The 26,875-nt window shown below is 33.8% G+C and overlaps 1 protein-coding gene across 6 annotated transcripts in view; it reads right to left on the bottom strand.

Moving 5' to 3' along the window:
* Nucleotides 1-26,875, bottom strand: part of FAF1 (Fas associated factor 1) — a 503,750-nt gene that overhangs the window by 210,424 nt on the left and 266,451 nt on the right. For all 6 annotated transcript variants that reach the window (XM_078073166.1, XM_078073168.1, XM_078073169.1 and 3 more), the window contains one exon: nucleotides 26,206-26,311. In XM_078073166.1, coding sequence (XP_077929292.1) covers nucleotides 26,206-26,311 — 106 coding nt within the window. The remainder of the gene's footprint in view (nucleotides 1-26,205; nucleotides 26,312-26,875) is intronic.

The following is a 26,875-nucleotide window of genomic DNA, read 5'->3' as shown; positions in this document are numbered from 1 at the left end:
AGTAAAAATATAAACAAGATAATTTCAGATTAGTTAAGTTCTATGAAGGGTGATACTAGACTCCTACAGTCATTCTCTACTTTAGATGAGTTGAATCCTGAATGAGAAGGTACTTATCCCAGAAAGAATGTTCCAGGCATTGAAATATGAAATGCAAAGGTACCGTCAGGTGTTTTAGATACACGTATATACTCTCTAATTTTTACTATCAAGTTCAACGCAGCTTTTATTCTTTTTTTTTTTTTAACAGAAAAAGCAACTGAGGATTCAAACTCTCCAAATAAGTAGCATAAACAGGATTCAAAAGGAAATGTATGGGAATCTGAGGCACTTTCTCTTTTTCACCGTACCATGATACTTCTCCCAAAACTAAAACTAGAAAAGTCTGTTCTTTTTCATTAGATTATTACTGCCCCCCCTCTTTACATCCCTTACCAAAGAAATATTACCCACACAGTTCACTTACTTGGCTAACTCTTCCTTCACAGGTTGGGTCATGCATTAGTTCAACTAGACTAAATAATCATAAATCCCAAATTACTGTCAGGTACAAATTAATAAAGTTTATTATACTAATAGCTAAACTCAAAGGGATATTTCAGAGATTCTGATCAAAGATACCTGTCTTCAAACACAGTTGGGTGTTGTTTGTACATTTTTGCTCAAGTGAATAGATATTGTCATGCATTCCAAAATAAAAGGCAAGTGCATTTGATCATATTTTATTTTTTGTCATGTTTCACTGCATTATGCCAGTACTTAATAAATTTGAGGATATATATTCTTGAAAATTGTGGCAGCCTGGCAATCACATCCAATGAAAGCCAGTTATTTCAGAGCATCATTCTCTGACACCCCAACACTACCACACCTTCTAAATTGAAAAAGATGATGGGAATAGCTGTTGCTAAAGCACAGCTAGACCCTTAACACTTTGTGCATTTAAAAGTAAATCTGGTAAACTTTCTATACCTGTATATGTTTATGGTTCTTTCATTCATCCATTCAACAAAGATTTCTTAAGCACTTCCAAAGTCCTAGTCTCTGAAAGTCACAACAGCAGCTTTCTCAAATCCAGGTGTCCCCAGAGCAGCCAGACAGGAATATAAATGAGTGAAATGTGACAGGCAAATGGCATTTAGATTTAGTTTTGAGGAAGCAATACTGTGGTGCTAGGGACTATGGCAAACAGGAGAGCATACTTCATCCAATGAGGTGGCTGCTACTCCAGAACAGCTGATTGCTGCTATGAAAAATCTGGGGTTCGATGTTGCCAGAATTTTCTCATTCTTTGAGAGAAGCCAGAAGCCAGGAATCCTGGTTTGTTTTGTTTGTTAAATGTGAAGCCTCCCAACTTTTAAATGTTGGCAACCAGTTCAAATTTAAAACACTCTCGGACCAAAACTGATAGCCAAACTTGCAGTTGGCCAGTTTACAACCTCTGCAGGACAGATACAAAGGTAGAAAAAGACACAATATTCTTGCCTTCAAGGAAGTCATAGCCCTGTGATGGTTACACCCAGAAACAAATATTCATGGTTCAATGTGATGATTATTATGATAAAGATATCAACAAAGTATTAGGAGCGCACAGAGAAGAGACCGTTATAAACAACTGCAGCTACCATTTATTGAGTGCCAAGGCACTGGTCTACACACTTGGCATATGTTACTACAGTTCATTTTCACATCAATCCTGTGGGTACAGAAAGGGCTTTATTGTGTGCTAGAGCTGGATTTGAACCCTATTCTTTCCAACTTCAAAAATCTGTGGGTTTTTTCCTACCATATCACACTACTCATTGCTCCAAATAAAAGTCTTAGTTTCTGAAGTCAGTCATACAGAATATTTGAAAAATAAAACAATACTTTTGCACCCAACTCATTTCATAAAATAGAGAAAATTTTAGATAGTCTTTTCAATTTAATAATTGCCCTGGCAACTACCTATACAGCACATATTCAAGATGTGAGCTTTACACATTAACAGTTGAGCTGCAGTTCATTTTTGTATCATGAAGTTTTTTTTAAAATGCTGAGATCCTAGTGGGTTAAAGAACTGCATTTACTCAATATGCAATAAATTTATTAATTTGATTAATTTAGCATTCAAATAGCACTTACTATGGCCAAGCACTATTCTAAGCACTTTTACAGATATTAACAATTTTCATAAATTTTCTTTTTTTAAAAACGACTTTAGGGGCACCTGTGCGGCTCAGCTGGTGAAGCGTCCAACTCTTAGTTTCAGCTTAGTCCAAGATCTTGCGGTTGGGGGATTGAACCCTGTGTCAGGGTCTGTGCTCAGTGTGGAGTCTGCTTCAGATTCTTTCTCCCTGTCCCTCCCCCTCTGCTCCTCCTGCTCTCCCACCTTCTAATAAATAAATAAATAAATAAATAAATAAATAAATAAAAATCTTTTAAAAACTTATTGAGGTATTATGATTAAAATACAAAAAGCTGTACATATTTAATGCAAACAACTTGATGAACTGGAGGTAAGTATACACCTGTGAAACCATCACCAGTCTAAGCCATAAACCTATCCCTCACCTCCAAAAGTTTCCTTCTAACCTCTTTATTTATTCTCATCATTATTATTACTATTATTTGGTGATAAGAACACTTAATGTCTACCCTTTAAGCAAAGTTTTAAGTATACAATACAGTACTATTAACTATAGCCACTATGCTTTGCAGTACATCTCTATGACTTACTCATCTCATATAACTGAAACTTTGTACCCTTTCACTAATACTTTTCTATTTCCTCCTTCCCCCCCACCGACATCTGGCAACCACCATTCTACTTCCAGCTTCTATGAATTTGATTATTTTAGATTACTCATATAAGTGATATCACGTAGTATTTGTCCTTCTGTGTCTATTTCACTTAGCATAATGTCTTCTAGCTTCATCCATGTTGTTGCAAATGGCAAGATTTCCTTTTTTAAGGCTGAATAGTATTCCACTGTGTGTATAAATCATATTTTCTTTATCCATTCATCCATAGATGAGACATCTGAGGCACAGAGAGGATATGTAACTTAACCAAGATCACATAATAATAATAACGATGATGATAATAAGTGCCTCTCTATATTTTATTCCCACTGTGATATACATGAAAAGGCAATAAATTATACACTACAATATATACTTAGTCTATAGTAAAACAACATGAATCAAGTGTTTCAGCATCGTTCCACTTCAACCATTACTATGTGCACATGAACTAATCACTTTGTAATTCAGTAAATACCAAAGTAACTTGGTTTGGAAACTATAATACCATCAAGATAAACCAATACACACTTTAAAATCCTTAATTTCACTAGTAATTAAGAAAATGCAAATTAAAAAAATACCATACCACTCACGGGGCACCTGGGTGGCTCAGATGGTTAAGTGTCTGCCTTCGGCTCAGGTCATGATCTCCAGGTCCTGGGATTGAGCCCCATGTTGGGCTCCCAGCTCAGTGGGGAGTCTGCTTCTCCCTCTCCCTCTGCCTCTCCCCCTGCTTATGCTCTCTCTCTGTATCTCTCTCAAATGAATAAATTTTAAAAATCTTAAAAAAAAATACCATTCACACCTTTCAAAGGGGAAACAACTAAAAATATTGACATAATCCATTGTTGGTGTAATATGCATGCTCAAATAGCTGGTGGGTGAAGTAAAAAGTAAAGCTTTTTTGAAGGGGTAAATGTGGCAATATCTATTAAAATAAAATTAATGTATCCTTCAACCCTGTCATTCCCTTTCTGGGTAGCTATCTTAAAGAAATCCATACCACTCACAAAGAGGGGCTGTCAATTTTTATTTTTTAAGGCTTCTGAGTTCCTGAGCCATTTACAATGAAAATATTATTTATGTACTTTCTGAGTAACTTAAAAAATAGTAACTAACACTATAATGGAAAAATTATTGTTACACTTTAAAATGTCAACCTTAGTGTGCATAATAATTTCATTTTATTTCATATTACTAAGTATAGAAAAGTATGAATTGTGAAGCATATCTAGGCCAGATATGTAAACTACAAAAGGAAAATAATTTGTGTTTGACTATTTGATATAACCACTACACATTCAAAATTAACACTTGATGTCAGGCCCTTCCCCTGCTCCAGGCAGGTTTAACTCCACCTGTGCCACCCTTAAGATACCCCACAATACAAAATCTAAAAACTGCATCAGGAATATCCCCAATCTCTCATAAGTACAAATAGCATTAGCCTCATAGGCACGTGTATAGGGACTGAGTAAGCAGGCAACTGTACACTACTGAAACCACAACTGTCATTTTTTATTTAACTCATGGGTCAGACAATGTCAAGCATATATCTGAGGGCAAGTTCATTAGTGTTTGACCATGGTACTATAGGGAATCCCTTTTTCCTCTATCTTATACATTTCACAAAACACCATTTTTAGGACTAAAAACACAAGGAAGAAGGCAAGAAATGGACAATCTGATAAAGTAAAACTAGTTGCTTTTTAAAATATATATTTTCCTATGCCAGATCCTTTATCTACCAAATATGATCATCAACACAAAGTACATTGTTTTATAACTGCTAAATGTGGCAACAAAATTACTGAGGGAAGGGAAACCAGTTCCTTTTAAAAAAAGGCTGTAGTTCTGAATTTCAACACCATTCATTCCTTTATTCAACTATTAAATGCCAAATGCTTTATACATGGAACATATCCCTCAGTATCCCTATTAGATGGCCTTATTTCCACTTTATAGCGAAAAATGACACCTAAGTATTTGCCCAATTGATATACTTGCTTCTCTATGCAGATATTTAACAATGAAAAATGTAACATATCCAAAATTAAACTATTCTCATACCCAGTCCTCCCTATTTTAATAAATGGCACTACCATTCAGTTACTCAAGTCAAAAATTTAGGAATCATCTTTCATTTTCACCTTAATCTCACCGTTCATTCCTTTTAATTCATAACCAAAACAAGACTACCACTGTCTCTCACCTGGACAAGTACAATAACTACCGCAAAAGTCTAGGTGCTTTCACTTTTGCCTTCTGCAATCTATTCTACACATAGCAGCAAAAATAGTATCTTAAAAAACATAACTAGATCATGTAATTTTTCTTTCTGAAACCTCTAAAAGCATCCCATTGCACTTAGAATGACTTGGTCCCCACTTCTCCAAATTAAGAACTAATTATCCTCTCACCCACCAAGTTATTTGTTTAAAGATGAATATGTGACCCAAGCAGAGCCAGTTAAATCAGTAGCAGAAATTCGACTGCAACTACGAGAGAGGCAAATTTCACTAAACTTACTAAACTTGCAGAATAAACTTGGAACTTTATGTACTAGCCACTGTATCAGCACTTGGGAAGACACCGACTGAAAATAAAAATAGTTCAAAATAAAGTGGAAGCAAAAGATGAGACTGCAGTTTATGCTGGTTTGTGCTAGACATACCACTTGTGCTTATTCATTATTCAAACATTAAAAACTCACTATATGTCAAGTACTATACTGGGTAGACCCCAACAGGACTAGAAAATAAAAGGAACCTTTTCTTCTACATGTATCAGAAAAATGGTATTTCCTTAAAACAGTTACTTTCATGCTTCCATGCTTTTCCTCTTGTCCCCTTGGAAAATTCTTACCCATTTTTAAACGTCCACCTCAAATATTACCACCTGAGAAGGCCTTTTTAAACCATATAGGTAAAGCCAATGTCAGTCCCTACAATCTTCAATAGACTTCTGTTACAGCACTAAATCATCTTTAATACATATGGGTTTATTTCCTTAGAAGTCCACATGCAAATTATCCTTGTGCTGTAAGCTATTAGCATGGTGCTTAGCAAATGGTAAGAGTGCCGTGAATATTTGTTGAAATAGAAGTCCGTATTTCTTTTACATAGGAAGAGCTTTATACAAATGACTCTAATGTAAGATATTACATTATTAGGTATCCAAAAAGTCACAAACAAAGAGCTAAGAGGAAAAGTCATTCTATCTCTATGGAAGATTAAAGAAAGCTTTATAGAAGTGGCATCTTTGAGCACGGACCTTAAAAACTTTCTAGATATGGACACGGAATGTAAAAGCAGTCAGAGCAGAAGAGAGCATGAACAAGGAAAGGTACAAGAAGTTGCAGGGGTGTGTGTCTAAGAATGCAGAGCAGCTCTGAGTGGTTGGAGCTTCTGGTAAATAGGAAGAACAAAGGTGAGGTTGTTTGCTTTTAGTTCATAGCAACACTCAGACATCAAGAGAACAATTTTATTACTCTGTAGATATTTAGGATATGGAATTAAGTATCTAATGGATGTTGAACTAGACCTTAACTTGCTACAGAACACTGCAGACATACAGTAGTACAGACAAATAAGTAAAACATAGCTACTACTCTCCTCCTGAAGCTTACAACAAAAAAGAGAGCAATGGACACAATGATAAACAATTTTCATGCAATCCAGACCTTAGTACATCTTTAAGTATTAAAAATCTGTATTTAGTGTTTATTATTAGGCATTGTGTTAAGAGCTCTAAATGCACTAATAAAGTTAATTTTTCATAACAAACCCCTGAAATATGTCATCTTTGCAGAGATGAAGAAACTGAGGCATGGAGAGACTAAATAACTTCACAAGGTCAAATTTAGTAAGTGGTACATCTAGCATAAAGTGCCTCCCCTCACAAAGGTAAAAAGACAGTGAGTTTGAGTGGACAAGTTTCTTAGAGGCAGCAAAATTTTGTTGTCGTTATTGAACTAGGTGTTTGGGTTATGCTGGGGAGTAAGACAGACATAATTTTACTTCCATGAAGCATATAGTCTAATGGGAAAGACAAGTAAGCAGAACACATAATTACAACTTGTGATCAGTCCTATGAAGGAAATAAACTGAACTTAATGATGGAAACTAACAAAGTAGTGGAAACCTAGTTAGATTGGGGAAATGATGGCAGAGAAGGTCTTTCTAGGAAGACACTGAAGCTGAGACTTGAAGAATGAGGAGCCAAACATACAAAAGATGTTCCAGATAGAAGGGTAAGTAAAAAGTAGGCAAGAGCCTTATGCACTTAAGGAGGCAAAGTGATAATTCTCAGTAAATTCTATCTTATTTCTATAAGTTGTATTTCAATTTAGTATTACCTAAAACACGTTTTTACTGATTAATAAAATCATAACATTGTGCAGTTAAAATGTAAAGCACAATAAACAAAATAAAAATATTGGTAATTGCTATATATTTCCACATGTAACTGTATGTCACAGACATTCTAAATGCAAATACTAAAAAATAAAATAGTTTCTGTACAAGCATTTAAGTACAGTCTTAACCATACATCTTAGCAGTTAATACATCTAATAACAACACCATACAGACTGACAATACATTTCTGGTAAATGACCTAAACATGAATAAATGCTAGAGCCTAAAACTTTTACCTTTGCTTCACAATAAGCAATATTTTGCCTTAAGATAAAATCTAGCTAAAAAGGAAAACCACTTTCACTATGATGTACCTAGTATACATAGTAGGTGCTCACCAAAAGAAAGCATTTTTGTTTCATATTTAATTAATTACGATACAGACTTAGGGAATGTTAAAAGATTAAAATAATGCTTTCCAAGTTGAAGAAATGTTAAGCTCTGATAGTGTATGATAACAGGAACATCTAATTAATATTTTGTAAAACTAGCATTCAAGTGTTATTGACAATTTGTTTTATCACTAAATATTAATTATAATTTTTTAAAGTTCGTTTCTTATCCTTTGGCTAAAATTCATTTTATAGAAAAGATACCTTAAGCAGAAGTTATAATGCTCCTTTGGCTAAAATTCATTTTATAGAAAAGATACCTTAAGCAGAAGTTATAATGCTCATTTTATTAAGGAAACACTTCGAAAATCCATCACAGATTCCAAGAACTTTAGAGCCAAAAGTAACCTATGGGATCATCTGGTAAAAACAATTACTCAGGGGGCGCCTGGGTGGCTCAGTCGTTAAGCGTCTGCCTTCGGCTCAGGTCATGATCCCAGGGTCCTGGGATCGAGCCCCGCATCGGGCTCTCTGCTTGGCGGGAAGCCTGCTTCTCCCTCTCCCACTCCCCCTGCTTGTGTTCCCTCTCTCGCTGTGTCTCTCTCTGTCAAATAAATAAATAAAATCTTTAAAAAATAAAAAAATAAAAAAAACAATTACTCAGTGCAGTATTCTCCATAACAAGAATCTCTCACACATAATCAGATTTTTTAATAAAATACCTGAAAAAAGAAAAGTTAGTTGTATGCTTCATTTCTACCAAAATTTGTGATGACCTTAACTTTGTCTGAAAAATAAAAAGTAGTTATTCTTTCCATGTTTTGATTATAAATTTCAAATGCCTATTAATCTCTGGAAATGATCCAACAGTATTCTGGAACACACACACACTTGAAAACAAATACTAGCACACTATAAATTTTTAACCCAAACAGGAATCTCACATTTTTCTGAATAGCTTCTATCTCTTAACTTTTCCACAGAATAAGCAAGATTTTATTAAAATGTCACCCCTCCATTATTATTATTCTTGAATCAAACATCTTCAGTATCTGCAATGCACAAATTCCAAACAGCACAGAATTTCAACATGCAACTGAGTAGCTGATACTGAAAGATGTACCTCTAGAGATAAGAGTGCACTTGCACCTAATTAGAACTGTTTGAAATTTTTCGCACTTTCAATAAAACCAACAAATATGCATGTTGTGTAATGTCATTTTCTGTCTGTCTCGATTTTACCAACAAAATATTTAACCTATTGTGTAAAGTGAGAGTAGAACTTCAGAAATAAAAAAATTATGTTGGTGATTAGCCTACTCACCTCCTCAGTTACAAGAATTAACCTGCTACCTATTCAATACATCTCAGCCCCCCCTTTTTTTTTCAGTAAGCTCCATGTTCAACGTGGGACCTGAACTCACGACCCCAATATCAAGACTGAGCCAGCCAGGCACTCCCATCTCAGACTTTTGAAAGGGATTTAAAAGTACTGTAAGTAACATAAATATAATGTATAGAACATAAAACAGAACTTCACAAAGCTGCTCTTTCTATTCTTTTAATACTTAGTGTTGAGATCTGAGTATGATGTTTATTTTCTTCAAAATTTAAAGGAAATTAAAAATGTAAAGCATTTTTCAGTTTAGATGGCTATAGATGGCACACAGAATGGCCAGAAAGCACAGCATTTTTTTTAAACTTATATGTATCATGATTATGGAGGATATTTTAGAAAAAATAAAAAATCCAAATGATTCTTAACATTATTTTTAAATTTCATTTTATATAAATGTCACTTTTAATAAAACTGACAGTAACATTAATGAAAAAATAGTTCAAGTTGTTTTAATACAGTTATTTTTAGTAATATTTGAAGGTCCAAGACATTGTATTTTCATTTGTAGGTATTTATAGCATCTATGACTAGAGAGAATTAATCAGTTAAGTTACCTCTTATAACGTGAAAGGAAATCTTTCAGCTAATTTGAGATGGTTCACACTATTGGCTTCCAACTTGGAAACTGAAAGGTGAGTCAGTCAGTTAAGCAATGGATGCCAAAAACTTAGTAGGCAGCAAAATCATAGCAGGAGTAGCTTAACAAGGTGATAATGGACAGAAATGCCATCCTTACTGTGCTATTGAAACATCTGTGTTTAATAGACTTGATTTCCAATAGACACCTTTTTTGGTTCAAACTCTGAAGCAAAAAGAAAACTGCAGACCATGACAATGGGCCATTTCCGATCTCAAAAAATACACTAGACTCTGAAATTCAGTCTCTGCCAGCAGGAGTCAGACAGTAGAGGAATAAGGCAGCTGATATATTCAATCACTTATTTATTCATTAATTCTGCAAAGAGTATTCCTATCATAGGGCAGGCATTGAGAAAGAAATGAATCTGAAGGAATTCACAGACTACTGTGGGTTAGAGAGACACAACTAGTGATGGCTGGTAAATTGGTTCTCCCAAAACAAAAAGCCATGATTTGAAGTTTGCCAATTTACATGGTGTAAATACTCCCAACTGTGGCCAATTTCAAACTATCAACAGTTTATCAGGTTCACAAAATTCCTGAGTATCTAGCAATCAGCTTTCTTGCGCTGACAGGAGTTAGCTCCAGCACAACTAATGACTTCAATCAAATTTTTGCAGTTAACACCAATAAGTGCTATAACAGATGCATATGTTAAGTGCTATGGTTGGAACAACTGAATGGAACTCAATTTCAACAAATGCTTTTTCTTCTATATTATTTTTCCCCCTATTATTCTTAAAGCATTCTGTTCGGTTCTGTAGAGAACATAAAGATCAACAGGACATAGCCCCCCTCCCCTCAAAGAGCTGAACAATGAGCTAGGACAAGTATATAAATGAGTGTATGAGGCACAATATCACATCGTGGCATATAAGGGCAAAATGAAGAGGTAAAGAGAGGTTACATCTATAAAAGGACAGAGGATTATAGAAGATTTCCTGAAGGATTATCAGCTGAGTATGGTCTTCCTGAAATATATATAGTGAGAGGGGCGGGGTCTTTGAACAGCTTGAAGAGAAGGAGTCAAGCTGAAGGAGAAGAATTAAAGAAACCTTTTTAAAAATAGTGAGGCACTGGGGCACCTGGGTGGCTCAGTAGTTAAGTGTCTGCCTTCGGCTCAGGTCATGATCCCAGGGTCCTGGGATCAAGCCCCGCACTGGGCTCCCTGCAGGTGGGAAGCCTGCTTCTCCCTCTCCCACTCCCCCTGCTTGTGTTCCTGCTCTCGTTGTCTCTCTCTCTGTGTCAAATAAATAAAATCTTAAAAAAAAAAAAGTGAGGCACATTAAGAGACAAGTAATGTCACTTAGTAAAATCTGAGGTACATAGAAAGAAGAATAATTCCTATAAAAAGTATTTTAGTTACTAAAGTTATATTCACGTTTATTGTCTCACTTTCATTTGCATAAATAATACCTATTAGGCAAGTAATACTACCACTGCTAATCTTACAGATGAGGAAAGAGTCTACATAGTGAGACAGAAGGAGGGTGAGGTAGGCTATTTCTCAGAGACAATGTGAATGGATTAAAGATTTAGGAAATGAAATAAATGAAAGTACTACAAATCATACAATGGGAAAAAACAATGACTTTATTGGGGACTCTTATACCACTTACCTATAACCTGCATCAGCACCTCTATCTATCTATCTACCTATTTATCTATTTATCTATCAAAGATTTTATTTTTTAAAGTAATCTCTCCCCCAACATAGGGCTCAAACCCACAACCCCAAGATCAAGAGTCACATGCTCCACCGATTGAGCCAGCCAGGTGCCCCAGTACCCCTATTTATATAACTAGAAGGAAGAGTGACTACATTCATCAAGTCCTACATTCACATCCTCATCAAGACCATTGTATTTCACAGCTTCAGGTGGTTCCATTTTCAACCTACACAGCCATATGCAGCAGGCCTGACACTAGCAGATGCTATAAGAATCAAATGCAGTAAGGCAGGGAAAGGAAGTTGAAAAGTATAAAACACTAACCCAATGTGAAGCTTCCTTCTCCTTTCCCCTCAGTGAAGTAATCAACAACTTTAAGGCCAACAGCTAAAATATCACTGACTACAAGAATCTCTGTAGAAATTCATTCAAATTACTGTGAAATAAAAACCATTCCCTCTTTTAGTGGATCTCCACTAGATTATAGATACATGATAATTTCCTCACAGAGAATATATTTTTCTAACAGGCTAATTAATATCTTTATTCTCATAAGAAGTACTTATTCCACGCTCAAATATGCTTCTACTACATGCACAGTAACAGAACAAACTAATGGAAGCACTATGCAAAAACTCCCCAGTTCTCTCTCAACACTTGTTACTGTCATCCTTTTTATTCTAGCCACCCTAGTGATATGAAATGCTATCTCATTCTGGTTTTGGTTTGCAATTCCCTAATGACTAAAGATGTTGAGCAACTTTTCATATGCATAGTCACTGCATATCTTCTCTTGAGAAATATCCATTCAAATCCTTTACCCATTTTTAAATTAGGTTGTCTTTTCATTGTTAAGCTGTAAAAGTTCTTTATATTCCAGATACAAGTCTCTTATCAATAAGTGATTTGGAAATATGCTCCTCCACTCTGTGAGTATTTTCTTCACTTCACTGATGGTATCTTTTGAGGCATAAAAGTTTTTAAATTTTGATGAAGTCCAATTTACCTATTTTTCCTTTTGTTGCTTGTCTTTTTGATGTCATATCTAAAGAAACCATCACCTAGCCCAAGGTCACAAGGATTTATTCCTATGTTTTCATCTAAGAGTTTTACAGTTTTAGCTTTTATATTTAGGTCTTTGATCCAGTTGATTAATTTTTACATATGATGTGAAAGAGTAGTCCAATTTCATTTTGCATGTAGATATCCAGCTGTCCCGGCACCATATGTTGAAAACACTATTCTTTCCATGTTTAACTGTCATGGCAACCTTGCTGAAAATTAACTGAACTTGAGTGTAAGGGATTTATTTCTGGACTTCCAATTCTGTTCCATTGATCTATAGGTGTATCCTTATGGTAGTTATCTTTATAGCCTTGATATTCTCATAGAATTTTAATTCACTTACCACAAGTGAAACTAATGACATTAAACTACTACCATTTACTTTTACGTATCTCAATACTTAAAAATCTTACATATTAGAAAGACTTGTTATGTTTATGCAACTAACCTTTAAAGTCTTGTTAGATCATATGTATTCAAGGTTAAAGTCTACTTTAAGATAAAAATTAAAAATCTCAATTCTATCAATTCAAACACCATGGCAAGAGAGGCCTCTATTTCAATCTTGAACCTCTTAACACCTTAAGTATTAAAGGGATATTTACATTCCACAGTGACATATATACATATTTACATACATGGTGACTACCTACTGACCAGTTCTCTCTCCCCCATCCCAACCTCACACACAAGGTTCAACTGAAGCACATACGAAATTTCTAAATTCATACATAATGACCAAATTTTAGAAGCAGGAAACTCCTCTGAAACCATTTCCTATTTTTCATAAATGACCCAGACCCAGAGTAGTTAAATGAATTACCCAAACTAATATAGCTAAGAAAGCAAAATATCAGATATTAGAATCCAGGTTTCCCAATTTCTTTTCAGCTACTGGATGGTGACTCATGTAAATACTTCCTCACTTAATAATCATTTATAAGGTGCTAGGTACTACATTTAGTGCTATAAATATGAAGATTAAATGACTGAGATCCTACCCTCAAGAAGCCTACCATAAGAAGGAAAATAAACACAAAACAAAAGAATAGAGGTGCTGCAATAGAAGTATACACCAAGTTCAATGGGACACAGGGATTTTATGCATACTTTAAAGTTCTAAGACATTTTATATTTTCACCAGCAAAAACTTTGAGTTTCTGCAGTTCTACATTATGAAAAAGTCATACAAATGAAAAAGAAATACGAAGCCACTCAGGGCTAGATGATCATGCAGCTTGTTAGTAGCAGGAAGATTAGAACTCAGACTCCAGGCGCCTGGGTGGCTCAGTCGTTAAGCGTCTGCCTTCAGCTCACATCATGATCTCAGGGTCCTGGGATCGAGCCCCAAATTCGGCTCCCTGCTCAGCGGGAAGCCTGCTTCTCCCTCTCCCACTCCCCCTGCTTGTGTTCCTGCTCTCACTATCTCTCTCTCTCTGTTAAATAAATAAATAAACCATCTTAAAATAAGAAAAAAAAGAACTCAGATTCCATACACCATAGTGTAATGATCTTTCCACTATCACAAGCTAACTAATTGCCAATTGAGAAATAGTTAGATTAAAATCTGTAAGATTGCATCCCCTAGATTTGGAAAACAATTTTTAAAAACCAGCTATAACTTGCAATGACATGGATGGAACTAGAGGCTATTATGCTAAGCAAAATAAGTCAGTCAGAGAAAGATAAGTATCATATGATCGCACTGATATGAGGATTTTGAGAAACAAGACAGAGGATCATAAGGGAAGGGAGGGAAAAATGAAACAAGATGAAACCAGAGAGGGAGACAAACCATAAGAGACTTTTAATCTCAGGAAACAAAGTGAGGTTGCTGGAGTGGAGGGGGGGGTGGGACGGATGGGGTGGCTGGGTGCTGGACATTGGGGAGGGTATGTACTATGGTGAGCGCTGTGAATTGTGTAGGACTGATGAATCACGGACCTGTACCCCTGAAACAAATAATACATTATATGTTAATTAAAAAATTTAAAAAAAAAAAAACCAACAAAAAAACAGCTATAACTTCATTTACAAAGAAAACACCAAGAAATGACCTGGCAGATATTACAAATTAAGGATGACATAAATCTATTTTAAAGTCAGAATTTTATTTTACACTTTTTGTGCAAACTATCTATTCTCAGTCTCATTTTTAACAAATAAGTGAGAGTTTAAATAGCTAAATCAGAGAGATCTCTCATAACCCCCTTGAGAAAGTACCTATTTATGTCAACGTTAATACTTAAAATGCTTGAAATACTCAGAAAGCCTTGAATGACTTCACTTTTGCAAATGCCTTCAGATGCAAATAATCTCATTGAGTTATAGATTCTTTTTTAATTCAGTCATTCATTAAGCATACCAACTCTTTAACAAATTCAGTGGTAGGTCCAGAAATAAAGAGATGAATTTGATACTTTTCCTGTTCTTAAGATGCTCTTAGTCTAATAGGGGGAAAAAATAAGTAAACAGATAACTGCAAATGAGTGTGGTAAATGCTAAGACAGATATATATTTACAGGGAGAGGAGAAGCTCAAAGAAGAGAGAATAACCAAAAATTTGACTACCCAGATTGAATAACCACCTGCCTCTCAACATCTGGCTTCCAATTACTTTTGGCAGTTTCAACAAATCAATTTCTCCCCTTCATATGACAAAGATTGGCCATACGTGAGGTCATTCAAGAAGAAAAATTTTAAAAAGCATCATAGTCTCTAAAGCCAGTTCCTAGAAATCTAGAATAACTTCTGAGCAACAGAGAATATATATATCAATAACAAAGATGACTAATTTGAAGGCATCAACATTCATTTAAATTTATGACATGTAAGCATGTTAATATATCAATCACTTTTAGAGTCATGCTCCACATATTGCTCATTCGTTATATACAAACATTGGTCACAATATTTGAAATTACAATTACCAATAGAAATTAGGACTCATAAGACATTTTACTATATTTCTGAAATTTCAAAATCCAAGCACAGTGATCCATGTGCATACCTGTTATCAGCAACAAAAATTTTCACCCACAAAAAAATAGCCTTAAATACACCTTATTAAAATTCCCTCATTTACAATGTGAAGCATAAGGGAAATACCTACTGATTCAAGAGAAATGAACTGATGTTTAACTGATATTATTAGACATTACAAACATACCTCTTAGTTGGAAATACTTCACATTTTCATCAGGCAAAGGCAGGCATGTAAATGTAAAGTGCTTTTGATAACAGAATATCCAAAGTACTAGAAACAAATGGCAACAGCATTCAACATTTGAATTTAATATATATAACCTATAACTTCAATGTTTTTGAAATGCAATTTTTATAAAATTGTGAACAAGAGAATCTGGAATGTCACTATCTCACTCATAATTGATTTTATTTAAATATGATTTTTTAAATTATTATATTCAATTAGCCAACATATAGTACATCATTAGTTTTTGATGTAGTGTTCAGCGATTCATTAGTTGCATATAGCACCCAGTGCTCATCACAACACATGCCCTCCTTAATACTCATCACCCAGTTACCCCATCCCCCCACCCCCTCCCTTCTATAACCCTCAGTTTTGATAATTTTTTCCTTCATAATGATTATAGATATCTCTTCTGTATTAACTGCACTATCATAAATGTGGTAACTATGCTCACAAAAGAATTATGACAAGTATCAAATTGGTGAAACAGAAAAAAATCACAAAATAGAAGGAAAGAGCCTGAGAAAGTCAACTGTAAAACAAGATTTCAATTCATTTGAAATAAAGCTCTAGTCTGACATAGAAATCTTTTAACTTTCCTATATGCATTAGGAGTTTCCAATGGTGCCATCTTGGATAGACATTCACTGTATTAACATTTAGAACAGGCTTAGCTCTATCAGAGAAAAGAGAATTAGATAAGTGGATAGAAATAATGCTCTGGAAATGTGACATAATCAAGAAGTCCAATAGGTATGTAAAAATTCTAAAGCTGCTTATCTTTAAAGTCTATAAAATGGAAGGTCCAGTCTCTTTTATAATATGTTTCTCTCTTTCTAGCTACCTGCTTTTTTTTAAACTACCTATCTGCAAGGCAAGGAAAACTTTATCAATATTATTAAATATTCTCCTTACGGACAACTTGAAAACAATTCAGACTATATCAGTCAAATAAGAAGTCATAGCACCCTGAATTCTAACAATGAAACAGAAATTACTGATATACAATAGAATCTTACTTAGAACATTTTCTTGTCCTCTCACTCCATTGGCTAATCCTGGGCTTTCTCTGGAGTCTATCCTATGCTGCTCTTCAAAAATACATAATTAAGATTTACACTTTCTCAAATGGAGGATACTTAATCCTAAATATCACCCCCCACACACACACACATACAAATATGAGCCCCCATTGTCCTTTGTACAGTCTTTATTTTAGAGGGAGAAAGTATTTTCTTGGATGCCCACAGTCATGTCAAAAGCTTAACTAGGAGGTTCCTCTTTCACCTTCATCTGGAATTGGTCAAATCATATTTATGTCTTCACTGTTTGTTTTTTTTTAAGTCTCTAAATCAACCCCAACAAACATCTGGCTTTTATTCTTATGCCTTCAATTACTTTTAATTTGTGGGCACTTGACTTTTCTAGCATAAAGTTTCAAGGAAATTATTCCATAATCAATGTACAGAATAGCTGTAGCCAAAAAGGAAAAAATTCCTTCCTTGATTTCATCTACCTGGATACATACCATACCTCTGGACATCACAGGCTAAAACTGCTGGCATTTAAAAAATTCTATTTTGTACTCTAAGTGCAAATCTAATTTGTTTTCCACTGTCACTCATAGGACTTTCCTAGCATTACTCTTTTCCAAAGTACCTTCTTCCCTCAATTCCTTCATCCCTTTCCATCAAGTGCTCATGTTCAGTATTATTTCTCCCCCTGTTCCCCCTCCACCCCCATGCATAAGCTGTAAAATAGATGTAAAGCTTGGTGTAAGTCCAAAAATTTTATGATCAAAATACATACTTAGCAAATTGTTTGGCTAAATCTTTCATGTATGATGAAAGATTATTACCACAATTCATTAGCAAATTATAGACTTTGAAATGTAGGCAGACAAATATTTGGCCCTGTATCAATCAATTTGGACCAGCTGGGTAGAAATTCACACAATCCCAGGAAACCCGGGAAGTGAGGTGCTCTTTCATTTTTCATTCACTTGAAACATTAAAGAAAAATTATCATTCTATAAAAATGTCCACTTCTCAAGATTTTAGCAGAGCCATTTTAGATTGAGTTTTATTTTCAGTCAATTACTACTTTAGTGACCAATAAACTGATCACTTTTCTTAAAATCAAATGTGGAAGAATAGTGCCTGTGTATATATAGGCACCATAGTATTTGATACCCCAGTTTAAAAGCTTAATATTTAAAAATGGTTCTGTTGCCCTAAAAAGGGGAAGGATATACTTCTACATACACTAAATAAGTTTGGAAACAAATTTTGCAGTTATTCACAATAAATATCATTAACATTCCTTCTCTGAGCCTCTCCAGCCTAGTAAGGTGACCCTGTACAAAGATTCTGATTGATCCTATGTCTGTCTGTTTTGGTTAAGCTACAAGGCCGTATATGGGGACAGCTGCACTTTGGGAGCAACTTAAAACAAATTTCATCTTAGTGGCATCTAATCCAGTGCTTGGTACAAGACGCATGGAAAAGTCAGTGTCAAAATTAAACAATGCCGGCTTTGCAACGAACAGATGCTTTTGCCTTGCAGCTGTAAAAACCTTAGAACAATCCAGTACTCTACTGTCTGGTCACGCAATGACCACAAAGCAAGGAATACATTTTGTCATTTATAAAAAATGTTTGTTACAAGCTTTTAAAGTCTTTTTTCTTTTAAAAATAGTTTTTTTAAAAAAAAGAATGTATTGAGGGTAATAATAAGGTAATATAGCTCTAAACTGAGCTATAGAATCTTTTTAAAGTTTTATTTTCCATACTAAATATGTTTGAAAAAGAACTCCTTGACTAGATAGTATTAAGTCATACACAAGACACATTAGACAAAAGAAAAATGATCATAAACAGATGTTTAAGGGGTTACGGACAAATAATCTTTGGTATGTAAGGATAAACATGTAAATAATTTTCAACATGCAGGCCTTAATATACCTTGACTCAATCTAGGTTATGTTTATGAGCACCTTATATTCACTTACCCATCCTTTGATTTACTTCTTTCTCGCTCTCTTTTTTTTTTTTTCTGGGATTGGTTTGGGAGAAGAATGAGGTCATTATTCTTATTTTATGGCTGGAGGATATTTAAATGTTAAAATATTTCTCAGCTTAAGTAACATGGTACCTACCAAGTCTATAAAAAAAAACTGTAGCCTTTTCCAACCCTTCCCCTACAGGAGAGAAACTTGTCTCTGGCATTCAGGAATCTAGGGGTTAATATTTTAATACTGAAATAAACTCTTCTTCATGAGAAGAAAGGCTCCAACTACGGTGCCTATGAAACCAAAGAATCAGCCCCACCTAAGTTAGTGACTGCATGGTCATGGTCAAACCATGTCTGCTAATTGAAGTTTTAGATTTAAAGATAGCTTTTTATGGTACCTACAAGAAAGAGAATCTAGTAGTCTTACCTTCATTTTTAGTCCACTGCAAAAAATTTTTCAGTAAGTTTTCCTAATCATTCATATTTTTTCTAGAAATCCTTTTCTCCCAAAGGATATCAATTCATTAACACCTCATTGCTTATAAATTTCATTATATGTTTTGTTGGTTGAAGTTTTGGGGATTCCCCCTATATTCTTCCCCACCTCAAAACTTGTATTTCAATGAATGAAGTCCTAAAGTAATGACGTTAATAGGAAATGAATCAAATTTTATTTTAAATATTAAAGAAGGCATGCTACTATTATAAAGTCTTTGAAAAATAAAACCCAAATGTTTTACATTTCTACATTTTATTTCCTAAGAATGTAATTAACATATATTGATATGTAAAACATTATTAGTGCTTTATCCCTTTTAAAGTATAAATTCTAGACATTCATTTAAAGAGATAGGCCAAACTTAGGAACAGTCTTCTCTATGAATTGTTTACAATTATCTTTAAGTTATATATTATTGGCATGATTTTGTTGTATTCTTTGCTAGTAACTATAATAAAAATGCACTTGAATTAGTGTCAGTATGCCATCAAACAAAAGTAGACCATGCAACAAAAATGTATCACGAGTACTAAACTTAAAAGTATAAAAACATACAAAATTGACATGTCCTAGATGTAATCCCTTGTATCTTATCTAACCCACATAGCTTAGAATTCATTATTTTACAGTGTCAGTATTCCAAATTACAATTGTACATAAACAGCTTTAAGGATAATTATAAATCTGCACAATCTGGGCTAGCTAATTTTCTTGTTGTGTCATAATAACTTTGGTTAATAATCAGAATTATCCTAACAAGAACTATGTGAGAATATTTTGTTTGGAAGTGTATTCCAATTTCAGGTTATTAATTATACAATTCCATTCACATTTAATGGACTTTAATATACTACATATTTTTATGGGACCGTGTAGAAATTTGCAAAAATGGTTGGCTCAAATAAATGGCTCCCCATTAAGTGAATTTTATCCCTTTGGGTTCACTCAATAACAGCAATATATTTTTAAAGTATATATTTTACTCAAAAAATACATAAGTAAGTCACAAACCAAAAGCTAACAGATGTGTGACTTCTAATTAGTTATAATAATCTCTGCTTCAATGCCATTAGAATGAGCCTTTCTTTTCTTTTGAAAACTAAAAAAGCTTTCCTTTGAATTTTAAACTGTCAGGGTGCTTCAAAGTCAATGTACAAAATCTGCTTTGATTAAAATTTTAGACATCTACAGTGATAACTTTATGAAAGGAAAATATTAAATTATAATTATCCTAAACAGACACAGTCTTGTGAAACTAACCCTACATTCATGTTAAAACACAAAGAGTTGAATATAATGAATTTGATTCATCCTCGGACACAAAGCTTCACCACAGTAAACTCAGTCAACTGTTGCTCTTGCGCCTATATTCATGGTGCTTAAATAGCGCACTTTAAAACAAAAAAAACTCCAATTGGCTTTTCATATATCCACCCTCCCCAAAAATAACGCACTTGAAAAACTCAAATGATATGAAAGGCTTCAAGGCCTCTTTTCTCCCTTTCATAGCCCTTTTTTTTATTTCTGTTTGCAGTAATCTGCCTTTCTCTTTCTCTTTCTCATTGCTACAGAGCAAGCGAGGAGGCTCAGAGCTTTGAAAAGGGGGCTCAGTGTGTAATGGGTCCACTAGAATTAATTTACTTGCACCAAATCCATTGAGCACAGAGGGGTTTTTTTCCCCCTCTCTCTCTCTCTGTCTCCCTCTCTCTTCTCCAATCATTTGGAGTCGAACGCAGCCCCCAGCCTTTGTAATTCTAGTAAAGCACTTAAAGTGCACAGTAGGTGTTCATGAGGACCATCTGGTCAAAAGCAAAACAAGCTGCTGATTTTGCCTTTGAATAGAATGAAGCAAGTGTGAATTAGTCTCTTCAATTAGCACTATTACAACCTGTCAAGTGCATATTGTAAAACAGGATTATTACAGTATTGGTCACCAGTGCAATTATTTACTCTCTGCCTTTTCTTGCATATAAAAATGTCTTATGTTTATTAGTTTCTGATAACTGAACATAATTTCTCTTAACCCAGACATTTCAAAACTACCAACACACAAATCACAGATTATGAAACATGGTCAGCTAAGCAGATGTTAGGATACACATATCTTAAGTAACAAAGGACCAAAGCATTGCCCTTAATTCTTAACAAAATTTCATTGTTTCTATCCTCTTGAAAAGTAGGTGAAGAAATACTTACATGGGCTTAAAAAAAAAATTTTCCCAGAGAGATTATTCTAAAATACTTTTGGGGAGAGAAAAAGACTTGTCAGTTCCAAATGGCTGCATTGTAAATATTACTTAAACTTATTTCCTAAGGGGATGATTTACTAGGAATAACAGGTAACCTCAATATTTATAAAATGATCATTAGCAATTTGTTCACTTAAAGTGGTATGACTTCAACAGATTATAAATTTCAACTTGAAACTAATACTATACACGCATATTTAAAAGAAACTCATAATGTCCTTTTCTCAAAGCTGAATAAAGGCTTGAATTCATTGCCCGATTGCTTAAGAAATTATATCGCTTTCATTCTTGCTAAGATGTCATTTGTGATTTCAAATTTTAAAAAATCAAACTATGATATATGCTAATTAAAATGGGTTCATTCTAATTGAGTTTATATATGCCGTTTATCTTGAAGTAAATTTATAAACCACTTAAACTTTTAATTAAATAAGCACACAATTTAATTTACCCTCTTGCATATGCACATTCTCAGCTAGTCTACTCTTCAGTTCTGTGCCAGCACCCCCGCCCTCTCTAAACTGGAAAACAAACAAACAAAAAAACAAAACAAAACAAACAAAAAACAACTATACCTAAAACATTTACAGAAAGGGCATGTTAGTTAAGTAGTTATGGTCAACCCAATACCAGAAAATTGTTTATTAGTACAATCTCTAAAAAACTACATATTTAATACTGTTAATGATCTCTAGCATCAAAGGAGAAGAGTTTGAAATATACGTTAATCAAGCAAGTTCAGAAAGTAGCAAATAGAAAAATAGGCACAAAACCCAACCCAAGTTTCAAATTTGCAGAATCAGAACTAGCCTCATGATTTCACAATTATTTAGCCAAGATTATTTTTAAAGACTGGTATGATTTATATATTTAGTTCACTTCTTGTTGCTAATTCAAACTACTGGCTTCTCACTTGACAATCACTAATATTAGTAGTGAAATGTTTTACTATTTTATGCAAGCTATATCTTTATAGGTCATCAATTTTCCCCTTTCATTCCCCTTAAGAGCTAAATCAACATTAATAAGAACAGTGAGAATTCTAGGGTAAAGTGAAACTTGGAAGAGAATTTAAATAATTCCAATAGCTATTTATCATGCTTCTCGCTATAACAGATAAGTAATACTCCATGATTCCATACCAAAAATATTTAGTTTTCTTATTATTGTTATTCTGGGTCATGTGTGTATTCCTTAAGTTTGTATGACATCGGCAAAGAAAAGTGGGTATTCTGCCTAATAGAAGCTTTTGCAATAGTAATATAGACAACAAAGAATTGGTTTCCAAGAAAAGTTGGCTTGATTTCAGGGACTTCATATCCTTTTCCACACCTGGGTTTAGGATTTGCACTAGGCAAATCAATCTTTTTTCCCTTAATTTAACCAATCCCAAGTGCATTTGTAATCACAGATTTTAATAGTATTAGACAGTATTACTAGAATCTGTATAATTGACTGTTTAAAAATCTGAATTCTCAGTGTAGAAAATTCATTAAAATAAGGTAAGCTTGTTTAAATTTTCAAAGAAATTCACTGTTTTAAAGTGTGGCAAGTAGCTACTTCAGGACCCAAAAAGGTGGAAAGATGGCTGTCACAAAGTAATTGTCATATTATCTGATAATTTCATAAACGATTTGTTGAAATGGAAAAAGAGAAAGGATTTTTATTCTAGGACTACTTGCAACTTTCCACACTGACCTTTTTATACTATCATTGCCTTTTCCTCAAGTAGAAGGATAAGGTAAGTGGAATGATTTGTAAAGAGTTTAAAAAAACCCTCAATATCTAACTAGCTTAAATTAAAATCTAGAGCACCCAAAGGACATAAGTCATGCATTGTGAGGCAAGAGACCACAGAGCCAGAATGAACAAACACTTGCACAACTACGGTTTATCACCACTAACTTGCATGAACATATGGTCACTGAAGAGTTTATTTGAAATTCAAACTGCATCTAAGTTCTATTTTCTAATTCAGTATTTTAAAAAATGTATTTTGTCTAAATAAAGTTGAAATCATAGTGCCTTTTCAACACTATTTCATTTAATACAAATTTGCCTCCGGGGGAAAAATATTACAAAAGCTTTTTTTTTTTTATATACGCAAGGCTTTCAAAATTTAAAAACAGCAAAAAATGGGCTGTTTTTTCATCTATAACAAAAATAATATACTCCTACCCTGGAAAAAAATCAGGTGTTTTTTTCTTCCTTTCCCTCATATATTGGTTAGAATTCATTCTTGGAACTATTAAACAACACTGAAAAGAGATTTCTGAAACTGATGACAGAAATTAATTTATAATTTAAGATATATGGCATCATTAAGCTTCCATATTAATAGCAAAAATTCTAACATTTATCAAACCATACTGCAAAATCATATTGACATTGTATTTTTATTGTGTTGCAAACTGACTTTCAATCACACAACAAAAAAGGACATACTTAAATGTCACTGTGGGTTGCATGGCTGTAGCATAAGAGCAACTATTCCTCCCGAACCACCCCCAAGCCCCCAAATATTCCATAAGTTGAAGAAGAAAAGTCTTAGAACTAGGCCTACAGAGTGTGATCCTAGGCCCAGAGACTATAATCCTATATTCTTTTTTACTAAATTGTACAGAATAAAGGAGCTTCCATGTACCTGTCTACTCACAAAAAGCACTGATACTAGAAATTGCGTTTATTTTGTCCTGGCACCTAGAATTTCAAAATATTATTTTAAATAAACTTAAAAGGTGGGGGGAGAAAAAAGAAAAAGAAGAAACCAAACTCTTGTGAAGAAATACACAAGAATATCTGTCTTTGCAAAAATATTTCTGGGACATTTTTCATTTAGAAAATGGTATGAAAAAGGTTTACTGTTTTCAAGTCCTTGAAGCTTAAAATATATTGGATAATCTAAATAGCAGGCCATGGAGAACAGTTTCAGCCAACTGTGGCGCACAATGGCACATTTACAGAATTTTAAATATTTCTTTTAATAATTGATGTAGTCATTTTGAATCATTCTGCATAGGATATCAGGTGTGAGCAGATTGCATTAACGCTGCTTAAACATTTCAACTTGTCAGTATGGCCAACTCGATTTCGGAAATATTTGCAGTATTTTCCCATCGAAACAGTAATAAAGGCAAAATAAATATATGCCACTACTTTATAATCACCGAACATTAATGAATATTTTATGTCTTTTTAAATCTCCCTGTTTAATTTAAAAGGGTGAAATTAAGTCTCCTCCCTGCAATATGCCAATTATCTGTAAATCAAACAATAACTTGGCCATTATGCTCCTTTTTGTTAATATAAGAGAAGCTAATTTGAAAACACTGAATGACATTTTTAGACTATCAGTTTAATAGTCCTTTCTGCCCTCTTGTGGGAGAAAGTTGAAACACACTTAAACTAGAGAAATGTTAAAAAAAAATGTAAAAAAAAAAGGTAAAAAATTTTGGCTATAAAAATTTCAATCAGAAAATAAATACAGCAGTGTATATTTATCCATCAAGCATTGTACTAGTCTTCAATTTAAAAAAGTAAATCAACAACAAAATGAAATTTACTTTGTATTATTTTTGCTTTTCTTGATTAAAATGGAGTTGTTTTGAAACTAAATTTCCTTATTTAATTACATCCAATATGTAATTTAAATTTTACTACCATGAAGTTACCAGAATAAATCTGCTATAGAGCCATAGTTAAACATTATTTCTAAAGTAAAAGCAACAATGATTCTCCAAGGAATTGAAAATTTAGAGACTAGAACACCCATTATAGAGGTTAAAATGAAATGCCAATTAATACACTTAAAATTCTGGAAAAAAAATCAAATAATTCAAACTTATGATTCAAAGTAGGGGCCAAGAAAAATTTTAAAGATTTTAGTTACTAGTCAACAAACTATTCAAGTGATAAACAGAGAAAATAAACTTTAAACAATGAGCTACTTATGGCAAATTCAGAAGTTGAAATTCATTGACAAAACATCCAAAAAGGAAACCATTAATAGTCTAACCACTACTAAAACAATTCATATACGTCTGTAAAATTATTAGGTGAGAACAACTCATTCTTTCAATATGACATTAATAATTATCTTAAACAATGTAGACCAAGAAAAAATTTATGAAATAATCCAAGATTAAGCATAATTATCTTTATAAAAATATCAGTAGACAAATGATGGTTGTCTTCACAATTAACAAGACGTAACTGTCATAATCGTCATTTCAGTGTTTCTAAACACAATCCTGTCAAAGCCTTATACATTTTACCCAGATGGAGATAAATTACTGGCTTTTAAGTGGGTGGGGCCACAGGCAAAAAGGTACCTTTTCTCTCTTGGGGGCGGTTCTTTTTTGAAACAGTGGCCCTGGTTGGCCACATTGAAGAAAATATTGACACTATATCTCAGATATTCTAAGCTAAAGACTGACAGTCTCCAACAGCATCTCATGAATATTGCCTAATGTTGGGATTGAGCTACTAAAGAAAAGCCTCCTCAAACTCCTTTTGGAAAAAGGCAGGGTACACATTATAAATAATACATTTGAGAGCAACCTTTCAAATAAAATATAGGCATATTCGAAAATGCATGCTGTCAAGAATTTCCAAATTAATATTTTTAACTATTACTATAAAACGGTAAAATACATTATATAACAATGAATTATTTTTAAGCAAGGTTTTAAGTTGACTATTTTAAGAGTTATCAAGAGCTCTCATTTATAACATCTATCTTTCTGGGTCAAGTCATTAAATAGATCTACAGTAATCATTGATGCTCCAGTTAATTAAAATTAAGAACCCAATAATGAAACATAAAGAGAGTTTCCAACTAGAACAGATAAGCCCTCTTTAACAGGGTCAACATTAGCTATAATGAGCTACCTTTATTCCTTAGCTGTGAGACATAACTCACCTCTTGAATGGTACTGCTTCCTGAGAAGTTCAGGTTGTACTCCCGCTGGACTTCTCGGTGGGTGATGATCAGCATGAAGTTTTGATTTAATGACTCCTGCAGGGCACTGAAAGGGTTGAAAGAAAAACAAGGAACTCTGAGATGAACATGTTCTAGCTTGCTTTACAGCTAGCTGCAAAAACCCCAGGAGTACCACAACCTCCACACAGGCATGTCCGGGCCCAATGTTATCATCTTTTCAGCTCCTAAAGGCAAGAGAGCATGCTGAGAGCAACCAAGGGGAGCTAACCTGTTAACTCCTTCTCTACCAAGGTGTTTTTAAACTTCAATTCTAAACACTTTGCATACATAAGAATTTTCTAGAAGTCATATACTATTGTCTGCATATGTACTTCCTCTAAGAGAACCAAATTTTTTCAATTATATAAAACTCCAAATATGCTACTAAGATGTATATTCAAAGACTGTGGTTCAAATCCAAGTGAAATAGGTGTTTTAGAAGAACAGAAATATAAAATATTTTTTATACTCATGAATGCTGTATAAGAATAGAAATATGGTTTCAGTCAAAATTCAGAAAATACTGAAATCTCCAGAACTTTACCTGCTATATCAAAATTCCTTCAAAATATTTGTGCTTTCACTTAGGACTCAGGAATACACAGAATTT

The sequence above is a fragment of the Halichoerus grypus genome, chromosome 5, assembly GCF_964656455.1.
Source record: "Halichoerus grypus chromosome 5, mHalGry1.hap1.1, whole genome shotgun sequence".
In the NCBI taxonomy this organism is placed as follows: Eukaryota; Metazoa; Chordata; class Mammalia; order Carnivora; family Phocidae; genus Halichoerus; species Halichoerus grypus.
The sequence above is the reverse complement of the archived record's forward strand: the minus strand, read 5'-3'. Positions and strand labels throughout refer to the sequence as shown.